Source organism: Gobio gobio, assembly GCF_949357685.1.
Source record: "Gobio gobio genome assembly, chromosome: 8".
Taxonomy (NCBI): domain Eukaryota; kingdom Metazoa; phylum Chordata; class Actinopteri; order Cypriniformes; family Gobionidae; genus Gobio; species Gobio gobio.
Window position 1 is genome coordinate 35,390,345 of NC_137114.1, and position 14,543 is coordinate 35,404,887.

At 37.4% G+C, this 14,543-nt stretch overlaps 1 protein-coding gene across 1 annotated transcript in view; it reads left to right on the forward strand.

The window, feature by feature from the left end:
- The first annotated feature begins 825 nt into the window (after positions 1 to 825).
- gab2 (GRB2-associated binding protein 2) overlaps positions 826 to 14,543 on the forward strand; it is a 76,193-nt gene continuing 62,475 nt past the window's right edge. The window contains exon 1 of the mRNA XM_079823985.1: positions 826 to 1,192. Coding sequence (XP_079680111.1) covers positions 1,121 to 1,192 — 72 coding nt within the window. The 5' untranslated portion in view covers positions 826 to 1,120. The remainder of the gene's footprint in view (positions 1,193 to 14,543) is intronic.

Here is a 14,543-nt window from a genome sequence, read left to right on the forward strand (position 1 = left end):
TACATGCTTTAAAATTGGTTGATTTAATTGATTTTTACACTGCACATGTAGCCTATAATGTATAAAGTATGCTATATAATAATTTACTTCCAAATTGTATGCAGAGGCTGTTCGAAATTAAAAAACAGTCAGTGTAAACAAAGTAGAATGTATTTGTTTAAAAAAAAAAAAAGGGCAAGAACTAGATGAATGTCAAAGGGGTAAACCTATATGGAATAATTGTGATAAGGGATTCAAAATGTGCATTTCACTTTGTAAATTCAAGAAATTGTTTAAAACAAGGTGATAAATAATTATAAAGCTTACTCGTGTAATAATTTGTTTAGGCTATGTAATATTTTAACTATTAATGTATCTGAACATTTTGGAAACTGTGTAATCAAATCAGTGTATGCATAATAAGCAACGGCTTCGCTTCAGCCTACACCTTTTCGGTTATTATGTATATTTTAGCTTTATTAGAGATATTTGATAGATCCTGCATTACGTACATCTGTCCACTAGATGGTGTGTTTCTCAAACTAATTAATACTCACGGTAAAGTTACTTGACGGCTGGTTCTAATCCTGGGAAACGCTGCTGACGCTCATTTGATAACATGGGACATATCTCTTTAAGTAAATTAGATTTTCTGACAAACGCTTACATACTTTATATAGACTTAAAAGTGCACAAAAGCGTGCAAACTAGTACTCGAAACTAACTAGCCTATATATGTGAGCCGGTATCGGCGCAGTGAACTCCACGCTTGTGTTTCATTGTCTCTGTTCATCCCTACAGTGAGCGTGAGAGAGAGTCCCGTCCCTTCAATTCAGTGGGCGTGGTGTGCGTGTGTGAGTGGGAAAACAAACAGCAGACAACCAACAGTACTTCCTACATATTCGTACAACTCGAGCGTTATCTCACGTCAAGCGTCTCTCTCTCGCGCGTAGTGTTTACAGTGAGTCCCGCTGAGCTCAGAGGACGCGTCCCATCATCACTAAATGACGCGCCGCAGCGCTGCAGATTTACATCCACTCCACAGTTCTACACGCCTTTAACATACATGGACCCGCATCATCTGAGGACTTCAGAGTGATATTACCGTTGTGGTTGTGCTTTTTTTTTTTCTTTTTGTAAAATGAGCGGAGGGGAAATCATCTGTCAGGGATGGTTGAGAAAGTCGCCACCCGAGAAGAAGCTGCGGAGATATGTAAGTGTTTGCAGCGCTATGTTCTTTTTATGCCAGAATGTTGTATTTTATATACAGTAGCCTAACAATGATGCAGAAAACTTAACTTTTATTATGCAACTCTCTGAGAGCATCTATTCGTCCTTATGGAATAAGTATTAAAGGTGAATATTAGTTTACAAGTCAACAAAATGCACTTCACTGTGTTTTAATGACAATTCTGTTGGTTAATAAAAACCAGCCTTAGATGGTTTGCTGGTCTTAGCTGGTTTATGCTGGACTGGGTGGTCTTATTGTTTGGTTAAGAGTGCATTTAGCTATCAAGTGGCCAAAACCCCTCTAAAACCTACAAACAGACCAACCTGACTTGCCCAGCCAAGACCAGCCCTTTTTTCAGCAGATGATCCTGATCTTTAGGATCATCTAAATATCATAGATATAATAGAGCAGAATGTCTGATGGCCACTATATTTTATATAGTTTACATAAAGATAAGCCAAACCTATTGATGACATGAGATTTTGACATTTGTACTAAAATCCAAATGCGGCCAAATGATATTGTTTTTAATGCAGATGATGATGTCAGTGTCTGGACAGCAGGGCGGCAGATACAAAGTTGATTTATACATTACACAAATGGTCAGTACATTTTTGCTAATGGCACACAACGCTTTACGCATAACGAATTTAACAGCGTTTCAGCACTTCTTTAAAAAAAAAAAAAAAAAAATAGAGGAAGGCTTATTTGGCGTGGGTCACCTGTTTATGAGTCGTGGGTGATGCCATGTTGAGATCACATGACCTGCCATGTCATGCAATTGACCAAATGTTATTCTTCATAATGCTCTTAACAGTCAGTGCTCATGTTTTACAAAGCGTATTAAAGTCTAGTATAAGATGGTATGAATATGCAGCAGTTTGTAAACATAGCAATCGCGATACGGACTAAAATTCATGCATCCAGCCCAATAGGTGTCAGTATAGTCCAAAACACTTTGAGGCGAATCCAGCTATCTGAACTTACACAAAACTTACACGTGAGATGCAAAATTGCTAAAAATCAAACAAATACTTATTTTACATAACATTTCAGAATTGACACAAGGAGGAACTAGCTGCTGTTTGTTGGTCACACGTGTTTAGTTGCCAATGCTGATAATAGACCAACATATATCAGTCAGGACTTATTGATTATTTGCCGATGCATATGATTTCAAATTGGCCAAATATTAATCGGCCCTGGCTGAGTTTCTCAAAAGTCGATTGTAGAACCACTGGCACAAATGGTGTCTATGATCCACTTAGGCTCACTATGCTTTTGGGAAACGCAGCCCTGGTCAATAGTCTTAATTGTCGTCCCAACCTTGGCAGGTGTTGCCTGTTTTGCACTAGCATCTGTCATGTAAAACAGAAAAAACCTTGCCTAGTTCATGTGCTATCAATAAAACGCAACCCTACACACACTTATTATTTGGGATGACCACCAATAATACCTGCTTTATAATAAGATTATGACTATTATAATCTGGATTTAATTGAACTAAAGAAGCTGAGCACAATGGGGTTTGAAGACACCACAGAGACACCGTCTGTCTCCTAATTCTGTTTTGGACAGCTGTCTACGCAACTGTTCCTATTAAAAGGGCAGAAACTGTTTACTGCCCCTCTTTCATCCGATAGTAGTTTGCTAGTAGCCAGTTGCTGGATTATTGTAAACTGGAGGCCACAGTTGGACATGTGGAGGCCTCACGTCCTTCTTTGGTGCCTGAGCGTTGGCGACGGTTGCTTTCCGGTTTGCCAGAGCAGATAATGCCGTCCTGCACAAAAGCTGGGAAGGCCTTTCGGTCTTAGATCTCATAAATACAGCTGTCTCATGTTTATCTACAGTGTTGCATTACAGGACTTCTCCATCCTCCTACCTAACTTTGCCATGATGTCATCTCATTCTCCCGCTCTCTCTTTCTCCTTCCTTCTCTCTCGGTTTCATTGGGAGAGCCCGTATCTGCATGTCCTCAGATGCACACATGCTAGGTCATTTCCTCATTGTCTTCCACATAATGCAGCCCTGTCTTATGTGGAGCTGCACAGGAACTGCTCATGTCAAAATAAGTGGGCAGCTGGGGCTGGGAAGAGGAAAAGCAGACACATGTTTACCTTATAAGTGAAGGTCAATACTCCTTGAATCAAAAAACACTGTTAAAGGGATAGTTCACCCAAAAATGAAAATTCTGTCATTAATTACTCACCCTCATGTCATTCCAAACCCGTAAGACCTTTGTTCATCTTTGGAACACAAATTTGACACAGAGTTCTCAGGTCAAGGTCCAGAAAGGTATTAAAAACATTGATAAAATAGTCCATGTGAATCCAGTGGGTTAACCTTAATTTTATGACGCGGCGAGTATACTCTTTGTGCGCAAAAACACAGAAATAAAGACTTTATTCAACAATTTCAGTCTAGCCTGTGCTAGTCTCCTACACAGTTTCCATTGTAAATAGTGCAGCACTTTCGTGATCTACCGCAGCCGAGGCTGTTCACGTGAGCACCACGACGCAACATTATCGGTTAGGTTTAGTGTAGGTGGGACGTTATTTTTGAACATCATGTTTAAATTATTATTTTATTTTAACTGCCACAATACTTACAACAACCAGATTCACGTTCATCTGTTTCAGATAAAAGTAGACGCACAATTAGCGCCATTTCAGTGGAATGTGCAAGAAGCAACATATAATTTTGCATAAATGTCGCCATACGTATTTTGATCGAGCCTGGGTTGCAAACATGAACATTATTATTTTCCAGAACAATTGTTTAGAATATGAAATATTGTATGGTGCTTTATTGGTGTGCTTTTTTTGAGCTGTTGTTGTATATCAAGAGTGATGTAACCATCGGAAAATATTTCTATATAAAATATTTCATACAGCAAACAAGTGTGGCGCAACATGACAGTTAGTAAATAATGACCGAATTTTCACTTTTGGCTGAACTATTCTTTTAGTCCACAAGCTGGTCATTATGATCTTGAGGTCTTGCGTCCAAAAATGTCCTGTCCACATAACAAAAGGCCAAAAAAGCCAGGTATGGACATTCTGCAGACATTCTCCAATCAGCAGGACAGGGAAAAGCCTGTGCCAATAGGACTAATTGCCCCTTCTAAAAAATTCCTTTCACTTAAACAGGCTGGTGCTGGACAATGACGGCCATTAAGGGCACTGAATTGCTGTCATCTGACATTACTGACATCCTCATGTAGAGAGGTATTTTAAGCAGCTGAGTATTTCAGCATTCCTCTTGTAAGGTGTTTTTAGGAGAAGAAGAACTGGACAGTTAGGGGTGGTTAATGATCCAGAGTGATCCTTCCACATGCTTTTGGATTGATGAAGAATTCAACTCGCATATAAGTGTCTTGAGTTCTTTTGGATGTAAAGGCAAATGCATTACAAAGGGAATTTGACTAATGCATTTGCAAAAGTGATTGTGAGACTTCAGTGAAGGTTTTATGGAACGGTTAGTACTTCCTTACTTCGTTCTTTTAGATTTTTTCTTGCTGTTCCATTCTTCAAACTTGTTTTCCTCTGTTTCAAATAAATATTCAAGTAATAATTCATAGTTTTTCATAGCAAAAAAACAAACAAACAAGCTTTTCATGATTTCCATGCAAGTTCAGCTGTCCTTAAAGTGGAGCAGGTAAATACACGCTTTAGAAGGTATCTCCTTAACGTCAATCCTGTCATGTAAATAGTATGCAAATACACATGGCAAACACCCTGGGCAGTTACAGCCTAGTAGCAACAGTTGAAAACTGATGTAGTACGTTTGCTGATACCTTTTATGACCTTTCTGAGAGAATAGCCTAATGTTTTTAATGATATTTTTCTTCATTTAATTATGTCATTTTTATAGAGGTACAGTATATTGCCAAAAGTATTGGGACACCCCTCCAAATCATTGAGTTCAGGTGTTCCAATCACTTCCATGGCCACAGGTGTATAAAATCAAGCACCTAGGCATGCAGACGCTTCTACAAACATTTGTGAAAGAATGGGTCGCTCTCAGGAGCTCAGTGAACTCAAGCGTGGTACCGTGATAGGTTGCCACCTGTGCAATAAGTCCATTTGTGAAATGTCCTCACTACTAAATATTCCACAATCAACTGTTAGTGGAAGCAATCGGGAACAACAGCAACTCAGCCACAAAGTGGTAGGCCACGTAAAATCACAGAGCGGGGTCAGCGCATGCTGAGGCACACAGTGCACAGAAGTCACCAACTTTCTGCAGAGTCGATAGCTACAGACCTCCAAACTTTGTGTGGCCTTCAGATTAGCTCAAGAACAGTGCGTAGAGAACTTCATGGAATGGGTTTCCATGGCCGAGCAGCTGCATCCAAGCCTTACATCACCAAGTGCAATGCAAAGCGTTGGATGCAGTGTTGTTAAGCACACCGCCACTGGACTCTAGAGCAGTGGAGATGTGTTCTCTGTAGTGACGTATCACGCTTCTCTGTCTTGCAATCCGATGGACGAGTCTGGGTTTGGCGGTTGCCAGGAGAACGGTACTTGCCTGACTGCATTGTGCCAAGTGTAAAGTTTGGTGGAGGGGGGATTATAGTGTGGGGTTGTTTTTCAGGGGTTGGGCTTGGCCCCTTAGTTCCAGTGAAAGGAACTCTTAATGCTTCAGCATACCAAGACATTTTGGACAACCATGCTCCCAACTTTGTGGGAACAGTTTGGGGATGGCCCCTTCCTGTTCCAACAAGACATATATAAGCGAGTTTGGTGTGGAAGAACTTGACTGGCCTGCACAGAGTCCTGACCTCAAACCAATAGAACACCTTTTGGATGAATCAGAGCGGAGACTGAGAGCCAGGCCTTCTCGTCCAACATCAGTGCCTGACCTCACAAATGCACTTCTAGAGGAATGGCCAATTCCCATAAACACACTCCTAAACCTTGTGGAAAGCCTTCCCAGAAGAGTTGAAGCTGTTATAGCTGCAAAGGGTGGGCCAACTCCATATTAAACCCTATGGATTAAGAATGGGATGTCATTACATTTCATGTGCATGTAAATGGTAAATGGACTGCATTTATATAGCGCTTTCAACAGACCCATGGCCATCCAAAGCGCTTTACATATTGCCTCACATTCACCCATTCACACTCATGGGGAGCACCATCCAGCTCATCTGGAGCAGCTGGAGTTAGGTGTCTTGCTCATGGATACCTCGACACTTGGTCAGGTGTAACCGGGGATAGAACCACCAACCTTCCGGTTTGTAGATAACCTATATGAACCACTAAGCCAGTATAATGTAAAGGCAGATGTCCCAAAACTTTTGGCAAAACAGTGTATGTATTTGCAATAAAAGTGACTGAGATAGATATATATCTGGAGAACAAGATACTGGTGTTTGCATTAGAGAGAGAATGATAGCAAATGAGTAAATGAACAGCAATATCAGTCTCAGCGCCCCACTTCTTTTATCAGATGGAACATTCCGTATTGTATGTCCTAAATATCCTCCTAATTCATGATGGTAATACTGCATACCAAGTGAATCCCATGAAAACAAGTCCAGGTCATATTAAGTACAGGACAATTAATTTGCAGTGTGTCAGGACTTTTTAATTTATTTTTAAACTAAATATTATTAAATACAGAGTGGTGGGGTAGTAATGTATTACATGTAATCTGGATTACATAATCAGATTCCAAAAATGTAGTACTTCTAATTAGATTATATTACATTTTAAAATGCTCATAATCAGATTACAGTCACTTTTTTATGGATTACATGGTTACATATTATTCACACAATGGCAGTAAATTTTTCATAATGTTTTGATTTTCCCTTTATTTTAATTTTTTACATTTTACTTTCTAAAAATCCTATTGTGTGTCATACTGTTTAGCTTATATTCACAATATAGAATGGCCTTGTAAATGTCTTGTAAATAAAATTTGGGGTCAAAACAAAAGCACCTCTCATTTACACCATGGTTGCGATGAATAATTATGCAAGTTACTAAACACTGATGATATATAGCTGTGAAACACTGTCATCATATTCAGTGACCTTCACTAATTATAGATCTGGACAAAAGTCTGGACAAACCTGGAAAACTGTGTAATGTTTATTATTGTTTATTTTTTGTCAGACAAACCCCTTTGACCTAAATATTTACTTGGATACCTCTGAGATTTTAAATGTGTATACTTAATATACATAAAATAATTGTTATACCATGATTATTTTTTATGTAGAAATTAATTAGACACAATTAATAATTTATTTAAAAATTAAATACATTTAAAAAATGACTTTTTAGTTATTTTCTCTTTTTTAATATCCTAATATAAGAGTAAGGGTCCTAAAAACAGACAATTTTCAAAAAGTTTTTAGGTGAAGCCTTGGACATTTTTTTGATATTCACCCACGTATATTTAATTCCGTCAGAATAAGATGTAAGATTTTCCCACTTGCCCGTCTAACCTGTGAAGCTGTGCCAAAGGCTGTGTCACTACTGACTACAATAAAACTGAAGGTCGGAAATGGACAATTCTGGCATTTCCCACCACAGCTTCTCATTTCCTTTTCCTACAACTGCCATTGGCTTCCTCTGTGTCCGCTCTCATTTGAATCTGTGGATCATTTGTAGTCGTTAAATGTGCCTGAGCATAAAAAGGTGAGAATCTCTCAACTGCTTGTGTAACATGAGCGTTCGGCAGCTTTAGCAGTAGTTGGTACCTCCCATTCTCCTGGTCCTGATCTGACATCACCTCCCAAACATGTCTGTTTGCATAATCCATCGCTACATTCCTGCATGATCATATCGGGGGAAGGTGACTGCAGTGTCTTTCCCTGCTCCAAAGCTCCCGTGTTGTTGTCTGGAAAGTGTACTTCATGTGCATTTGAGGTTGTTTGTGAGTCTGGGTGGGGGTCAGCAAGTTTCCAAAGCAGGCGCTCAGACGGGGCTCCGAGTCCCTGTGTCAGCTGCCGCCCGTGCTGTTGTTTTGCAGAGGAGCGCTGGGAAGTCCTTGCCCTCCGAGGTCAGCGGCGAACACCTCCCAGTTCCTGCTTTGACGGACAAACCAACGCTCAAACAGACATTCTCCTTGTTCCACATCATCTGACACGCATTGGATTTGCTCTCAATGCCCAAATTGCAGACAGCTGGATGTCCTTTGAGTGCTTGGAGACGCTCCGCTCAATCCTCTCGGGTTGAGTTAATGAGCCTGTATAGATTACTATTCCATGCTTGGGAGTTCGGCAATAGTCGGTTTCTTCTTCTTTGTGAGATCTGAACAAAACCTTTTCCTTAAAGGAATATTCCAGGTTTTGCACAACATAAGCTTAAAGGGTTAGTTCACCCAAAAATGAAAATTCTGTCATTAATTACTTACCCTCATGTCGTTCGACACCCGTAAGACCTCCGTTCATCTTCGGAACAGAAATGAAGATATTTTAGTTGAAATCTGATGGCTCTGAAAGGCCTCCATTGGCACAATGCACGGTTCACTCTCAAGACCCTTAAAATGTACTAAAGACGTCGTTACAAAGTCCATCTCACTACAGTGGTTCTAAAATAACTTTATGAATCGGCGACAATAGTTTTTGTGCGCAAAAAAACCCTAAATAACGACTTATATAGTGATGACGATTTCAAAACACGGCCTCATGAAGCTTTGAAGCGTTAAGAATCAGTGAGTCGAATCATGATTCGGATCGCGTGTCAAACCGCCAAACTGCTGAAATTTGGCGTTCCAAACTGCTGATTCGACTCGCTGATTCATAACGCTTCGAAGCTTCATGAGGCCGTGTTTTGAAATCGTCATCACTATATAAGTCGTTATTTAGGGTTTTTTTGCGCACAAAAACTATTCTCGCCGATTCATAAAGTTATTTTAGAACCACTGTAGTGAGATGGACTTTGTAACGACGTCTTTAGTACCTTTTAAGGGTCTTGAGAGTGAACCGTGCATTGTGCCAATGGAGGCCTTTCAGAGCCATCAGATTTAAACTAAAATATCTTCATTTGTGTTCCGAAGATCAACGGAGGTCTTACGGGTGTCGAACGACATGAGGGTAAGTAATTAATGACAGAATTTTCATTTTTGGGTGAACTAACCCTTTAATGGACAGCACTTAGGACATAATGTTGATCACCACAAACATCTTGGTTGCAGTGAGACAAATGAAAGTGAATAGGGCCAATCCTTAAAGGGTTAGTTCACCCAGAAATGAAAATTCTGTCATCATTTACTCACCCTCGTGTCGTTTCAAAGCCATAAGACTTTTGTTCCCCTTCGGAACACAAATGAAGATATTTTTAATGAAATCTCGTTATTGAAAGTCTGATGGTTTAAAACATTCATAAAGTATGAATCGAGCCATTTGATCCCAACTTTCTGAAGAGATACGATTGCTTTATATGATGAACAGATTTAGTTTAGCCTTTATTCACGTATAAACATTGATCATTAAACATAAACAGCCGTACTTGCTTGACACGCAAGAAAAAAACACTTCTTGGAACGAGAGAATGAGCCTCTTTGGTTCATTGGTGTCAACAAAGCATGCGTGAGCTTCCCTTTACCAAATTTGAGAGCTCTATGTACATTCGCTGATCAATGTTTTTTTTATGCTGATCAATGTCTCTTCAGAAGATTTGGATTAAACCACTCAATTCATATGGATTACTTTTACGATCTCTTTATGAACATTTTGAAGCATAAGAGTTTTAATGGAGGGATAGAAATCTCGTAGATTTCTTTTAAAATTACTTATTTTTCTGTTTCGAAGATGAGTGAAAGTCTTACAGGTTTGGAACGACATGAGGGTGAGTGATCATTCGAGTAATCAAACTAACCCTTTAAACGTTCAAATACGCATTGTGGAAGTAGAATAGCCACAAGACGTAAACAATGTGAGTGGTAATGTGATTTTAGTCTGAAAAAGGTTTTTTTTTTGTCAAATTTTAAAAGTTAGATCTAATTTGACTAATTTGCTGCTGTGATAACAATGCTGTAAATCCTAAAACTGTAAAAGAAGCAATTTCTCCATCCAAAGTTATGAATTTAACTTGGAATATCACATAAAACATTTGCTAATAAAGCACAGTTTCCATCCGTGCGTGTTCAAGAGAACAAAATCATCACTTCCTCCGAAATTGGCACAAAATATCTGTAATAAACATGGAGTTGCTTCAATCAGGGAAGAAACAGTGGAAGAAACTGTTTTTTCCTACATCATAAATGAGTTGCGTCAGAGTGTGCAGACGTTGTCATGTTATGCTTTTGGATAGATATGCAATTGTGCAAAGTGCTTCTGGAAAGAAATGAAACCAAATCATTTTGATGACAGACTTTGGCTCAGGCATTTCAGAATGACCAAACCAACATTCGAGATGCTGTGCGATTGGTCCACTAGTAAGTCCAGTTATCCACTCCCATTCACTGTTGAGCAAAAGTCACACGATTCTTTTGTTGGGCATTGAGGAATTTATTTGGTAAATGAGTTTCCATCGTAGTTTACGTAGTGCATGTCTTGTTTTTATATATATATATATATATATATATATATATATATATATATATATATATATATATATATATATATATATATATATATATATATATGTATATATGTATATATGTTTTTGCTTTTATTATAATAGGACAGCAAGTAGACAACGAGATTTGAACTCAGGCCGCCCGAAGTGCACTATATATCGGCGCATTGCCCACAAGGCTATTGGCGCAAGTAATGCGCGTCTTCTTATCGGATAAAAAAAAATACCTCAATCTAAACCTCAATTGAGCACATTTTTTTCCCTGTATTTTTAGAATTTATGTGCATCTTGCCATTTACATCCAGTATTTTTTAGTGCAAAATCCCAAAATGCACATAAAAATAGTTAGATGGAAAAGTTGTAACAGAAGAATTAATGTACACACTTAAAATTTTAAACTTCACATTTCTGTTTTTAACCCTCCAAAAATGTGCTCCATTTACTTCAATTGTAAGTGTCTCATTGTAACCTTGATTTTTGCTCTTTTAAAAGTTGAGAAAAATTGAGTACAGTTAAATTTTACTGGGTGAGCACTTTTGATTATATTTATATTGAGCACAGAATTTTTTTTTTAAGGATTGATCTTAAAATTTCTCTCAACATTTCTGCTATGAACAGAAAAATCTGTTTTTCTATGAAGAGAAAAATAGATTTACATTGAGGAAGGAACCCAGGACCAGCACCACCTAATTACTTTAATATCATATCATTCATATCATATCACCGGGTGGGCGATAAAACAGCCAAAAACAGTAGGATGACAATTGTTTCCTTCTTGTCGCTAGGTATATCGGTAGGTTACTTGGTATAAGATATAAATGACATCATTTATCCACAATTGGTTATGGCTTCCTTTATATGAGCCTCTTATTTGACACACTTTTTCTGACCTCTCTTTGGCCAGGAAATTACAGTCAAAATGGAGGATCTTTATATAGTAAATAGCCTGGCCTTCAGCGTGTCCTGTGGAGCTACCTGTTTGTGTTGTGAGCTGAAAGCTCAACAGCAGCAGTAGCATGTTCCAGACTTCCTCTGGATGGCACCTACAGGAAATGTTCAGCCCGAGGTTTCATGTGGACGGGAAATGAGTGGGACGTGTTTGGGGTTTCTTGTTACTTTTTTTTAATTTAAGTCTGCTATTTTTTTAGAGCACCAAATAAAAGTGTTATTTACATCAAGATGTGCATCAATTTCCACTGATAGTGATCTTCTGACTCAAATATGTTTCAGTGCCTTTTATTAGTCCTAATAAATATATTAGGACTAATCAAAGGCACTGAAACTTATTTGAGTCAGAAGATCACTATCAGTGGAAATTGATGCACAATGCACATCTTGATGAAAATAAATGTTGTGATGTTGTTTCCATCAAGAGGTGCATACATTTTTGGTCAAGATCTTGTATCGACAATGCAAGAGTTGAGCACTCTGTAAAGTCTACTCCACACACACACACACACACACACACACACACACACACACACACACACACACACACACACACACACACACACACACACACACACACACACAAAGGTTTGTTTAGAAATCTAAGTGAGGACATACCATAGGCATAATGGTTTTTATACTGTTCAAACTGTACATTCTATCCCCCTGCACTACCCCTACCCATAAACCTACTCATCACAGGAAACATTCTGCATTTTTACAGTTTTAATAAAACATTGTTTAGTAAGTTTGTAAAGGTATTTTAATTATGAGGACATCTGAAATGTCCTCATATTTCATGTTTACGTCGTAATTTGTAAACATGAAAAGTGTTCGTAATTGTCGTAATTTGTGTCCTCATAAATCACAAAAACAAACACACACACACACACACACACACACACACACACACGTGTGTGGTAGTATACTATATATATATAGTATACTACCAGTCAAAAGTTTGGAAAGTGTACTCGTTTGATTGTTTTTGAAAGAAAGTCTCTTCTGCTCACCAAGGCTGCATTTATTTGATCAAAAATACAGATAAAACAGTATTATTGTGAAATATTTTTTACAATTTAAAATAACTTTTTTCTATGTGAAATATATTTTAAAATGCAATTTATTTCTGTGATCAAAGCTTAATTTTCAGCATCATCACTCCAGTCTTTTAGAATCACATGATCCTTCAGAAATCATTCTAATATGCCGATTTGCTGCTCAAGAAACATTTAGGATTATTATCAATGTTGAAAACAGTTGTGTACATTTTTTTTTTTCAGGATTATTTAATGAATAGAATGTTCAAAAGAACAGCATTTATCTTTGCAACATTATAAATGTCTATACTGTCACTTGATCAATTTAATGCATCCTTGCTGAATAAATGTATTAATTTCTTTAAGTTCTTTCCAAAAAAAAATTATTATAATAATTCTTACCAACCCAGACCTTTTGAACGGTAGTACAATGTTACAAAAGTTTTCTATTTCAGATAAATACTGTTCTTTTGAACTTTCTCTTCATTAAAGAATCCTAAAAAAAAACGTTTTACACAACTGCTTTCAACATTGATAATAATCATCAATGTTTCTTGAGCAGCAAATCATCATATCAGAATGATTTCTGGAGTAGTGATGCTCAAAATTCAGCTTTGCATCACAGGAATAAATTACACATTTACATTTATGCATTTGGCAGACGCTTTTATCCAAAGCGACTTACATTGCATTCAAGGTACAAATTTTACATTTAGTCAATTCTTGCTTTCCCTGGGAATCAAACCCATGACCTTGACGTTGCTAGCGCCATGCTCTACTGTTTGAGCTACACTTTACTATATATTCACATAGAAAACAGCTATTTTACATTTTAATAATATTTCACAATATTACAGCTTTTTTTGTAATAACATAAATGCAGCCTTCACTGTAAAAAAAAAAATTCAGGTCTCAAATTGAACATTTTTTAGTGACTGATCACATCAACATTTTTCAGTTGGCCAAACTGAATTTCTGTGAATTGATGCAATTTGTTTTTTTTTGTTTTTTTTTTTATTAGATGTGATCAGTCACTTGAAAATGTTCAATTGGAGACCTGATTTTTTTTACAGTGTTGGTGAGCAGAAGAGACTTCAAAATAGTACAATCAAATCAAAGATACTATCAAAATAGTACAGTTTCCAAACTTTTGACTGGTAGTGTATATATAGTTTTATATATACTATATATAGTTTTATATATAACTGTCAATTGGGGCTTGAAGAAGTTTGAACCCAAGAGAACTCAATGTCAAAATAAGGTCTTTTCTCACTCTCAAACACTCTATTGTGTCTTGCTGCCTGTTTTAGAAGCTAATTTACAACTGAGTGACCTTAATTTAAGTCTTAGGCATGTGTCTGTAGTCTTCCAAATTTGCAAAGTACGCTGACTAATTATGACTGGTAAGATGCGTTTATGATCGTACAGCTTGAACACATTGATATAAAACAAATGAAATGAACATCTTTATTACGTTTGTCTCGTGAATGCTAAAAGAGGAATGTATCATGCATGACATGTACTCGTGAAAAAAGTCTTTGAATTGTTTTGCTGGTATTCTTGTGTAAATGATGCTGACGTTATGTCTAATTCACCGCATTAGGACATTCATACATTTTTGGTCAGATATTTGCCTATGTGTTTCAGTATTCAGACAAACATTATGAAGATTCTGTGGAAGATGCCTCGTATTTGTGCATTTTCATACATTTTTACCATTAGCTTTATTTTATAAAAGGCTTAAAATAGCAATAAACATTTTTTTTTGCTATATTATCCATCCCTAGAATACAAAGGCTTTTGGAT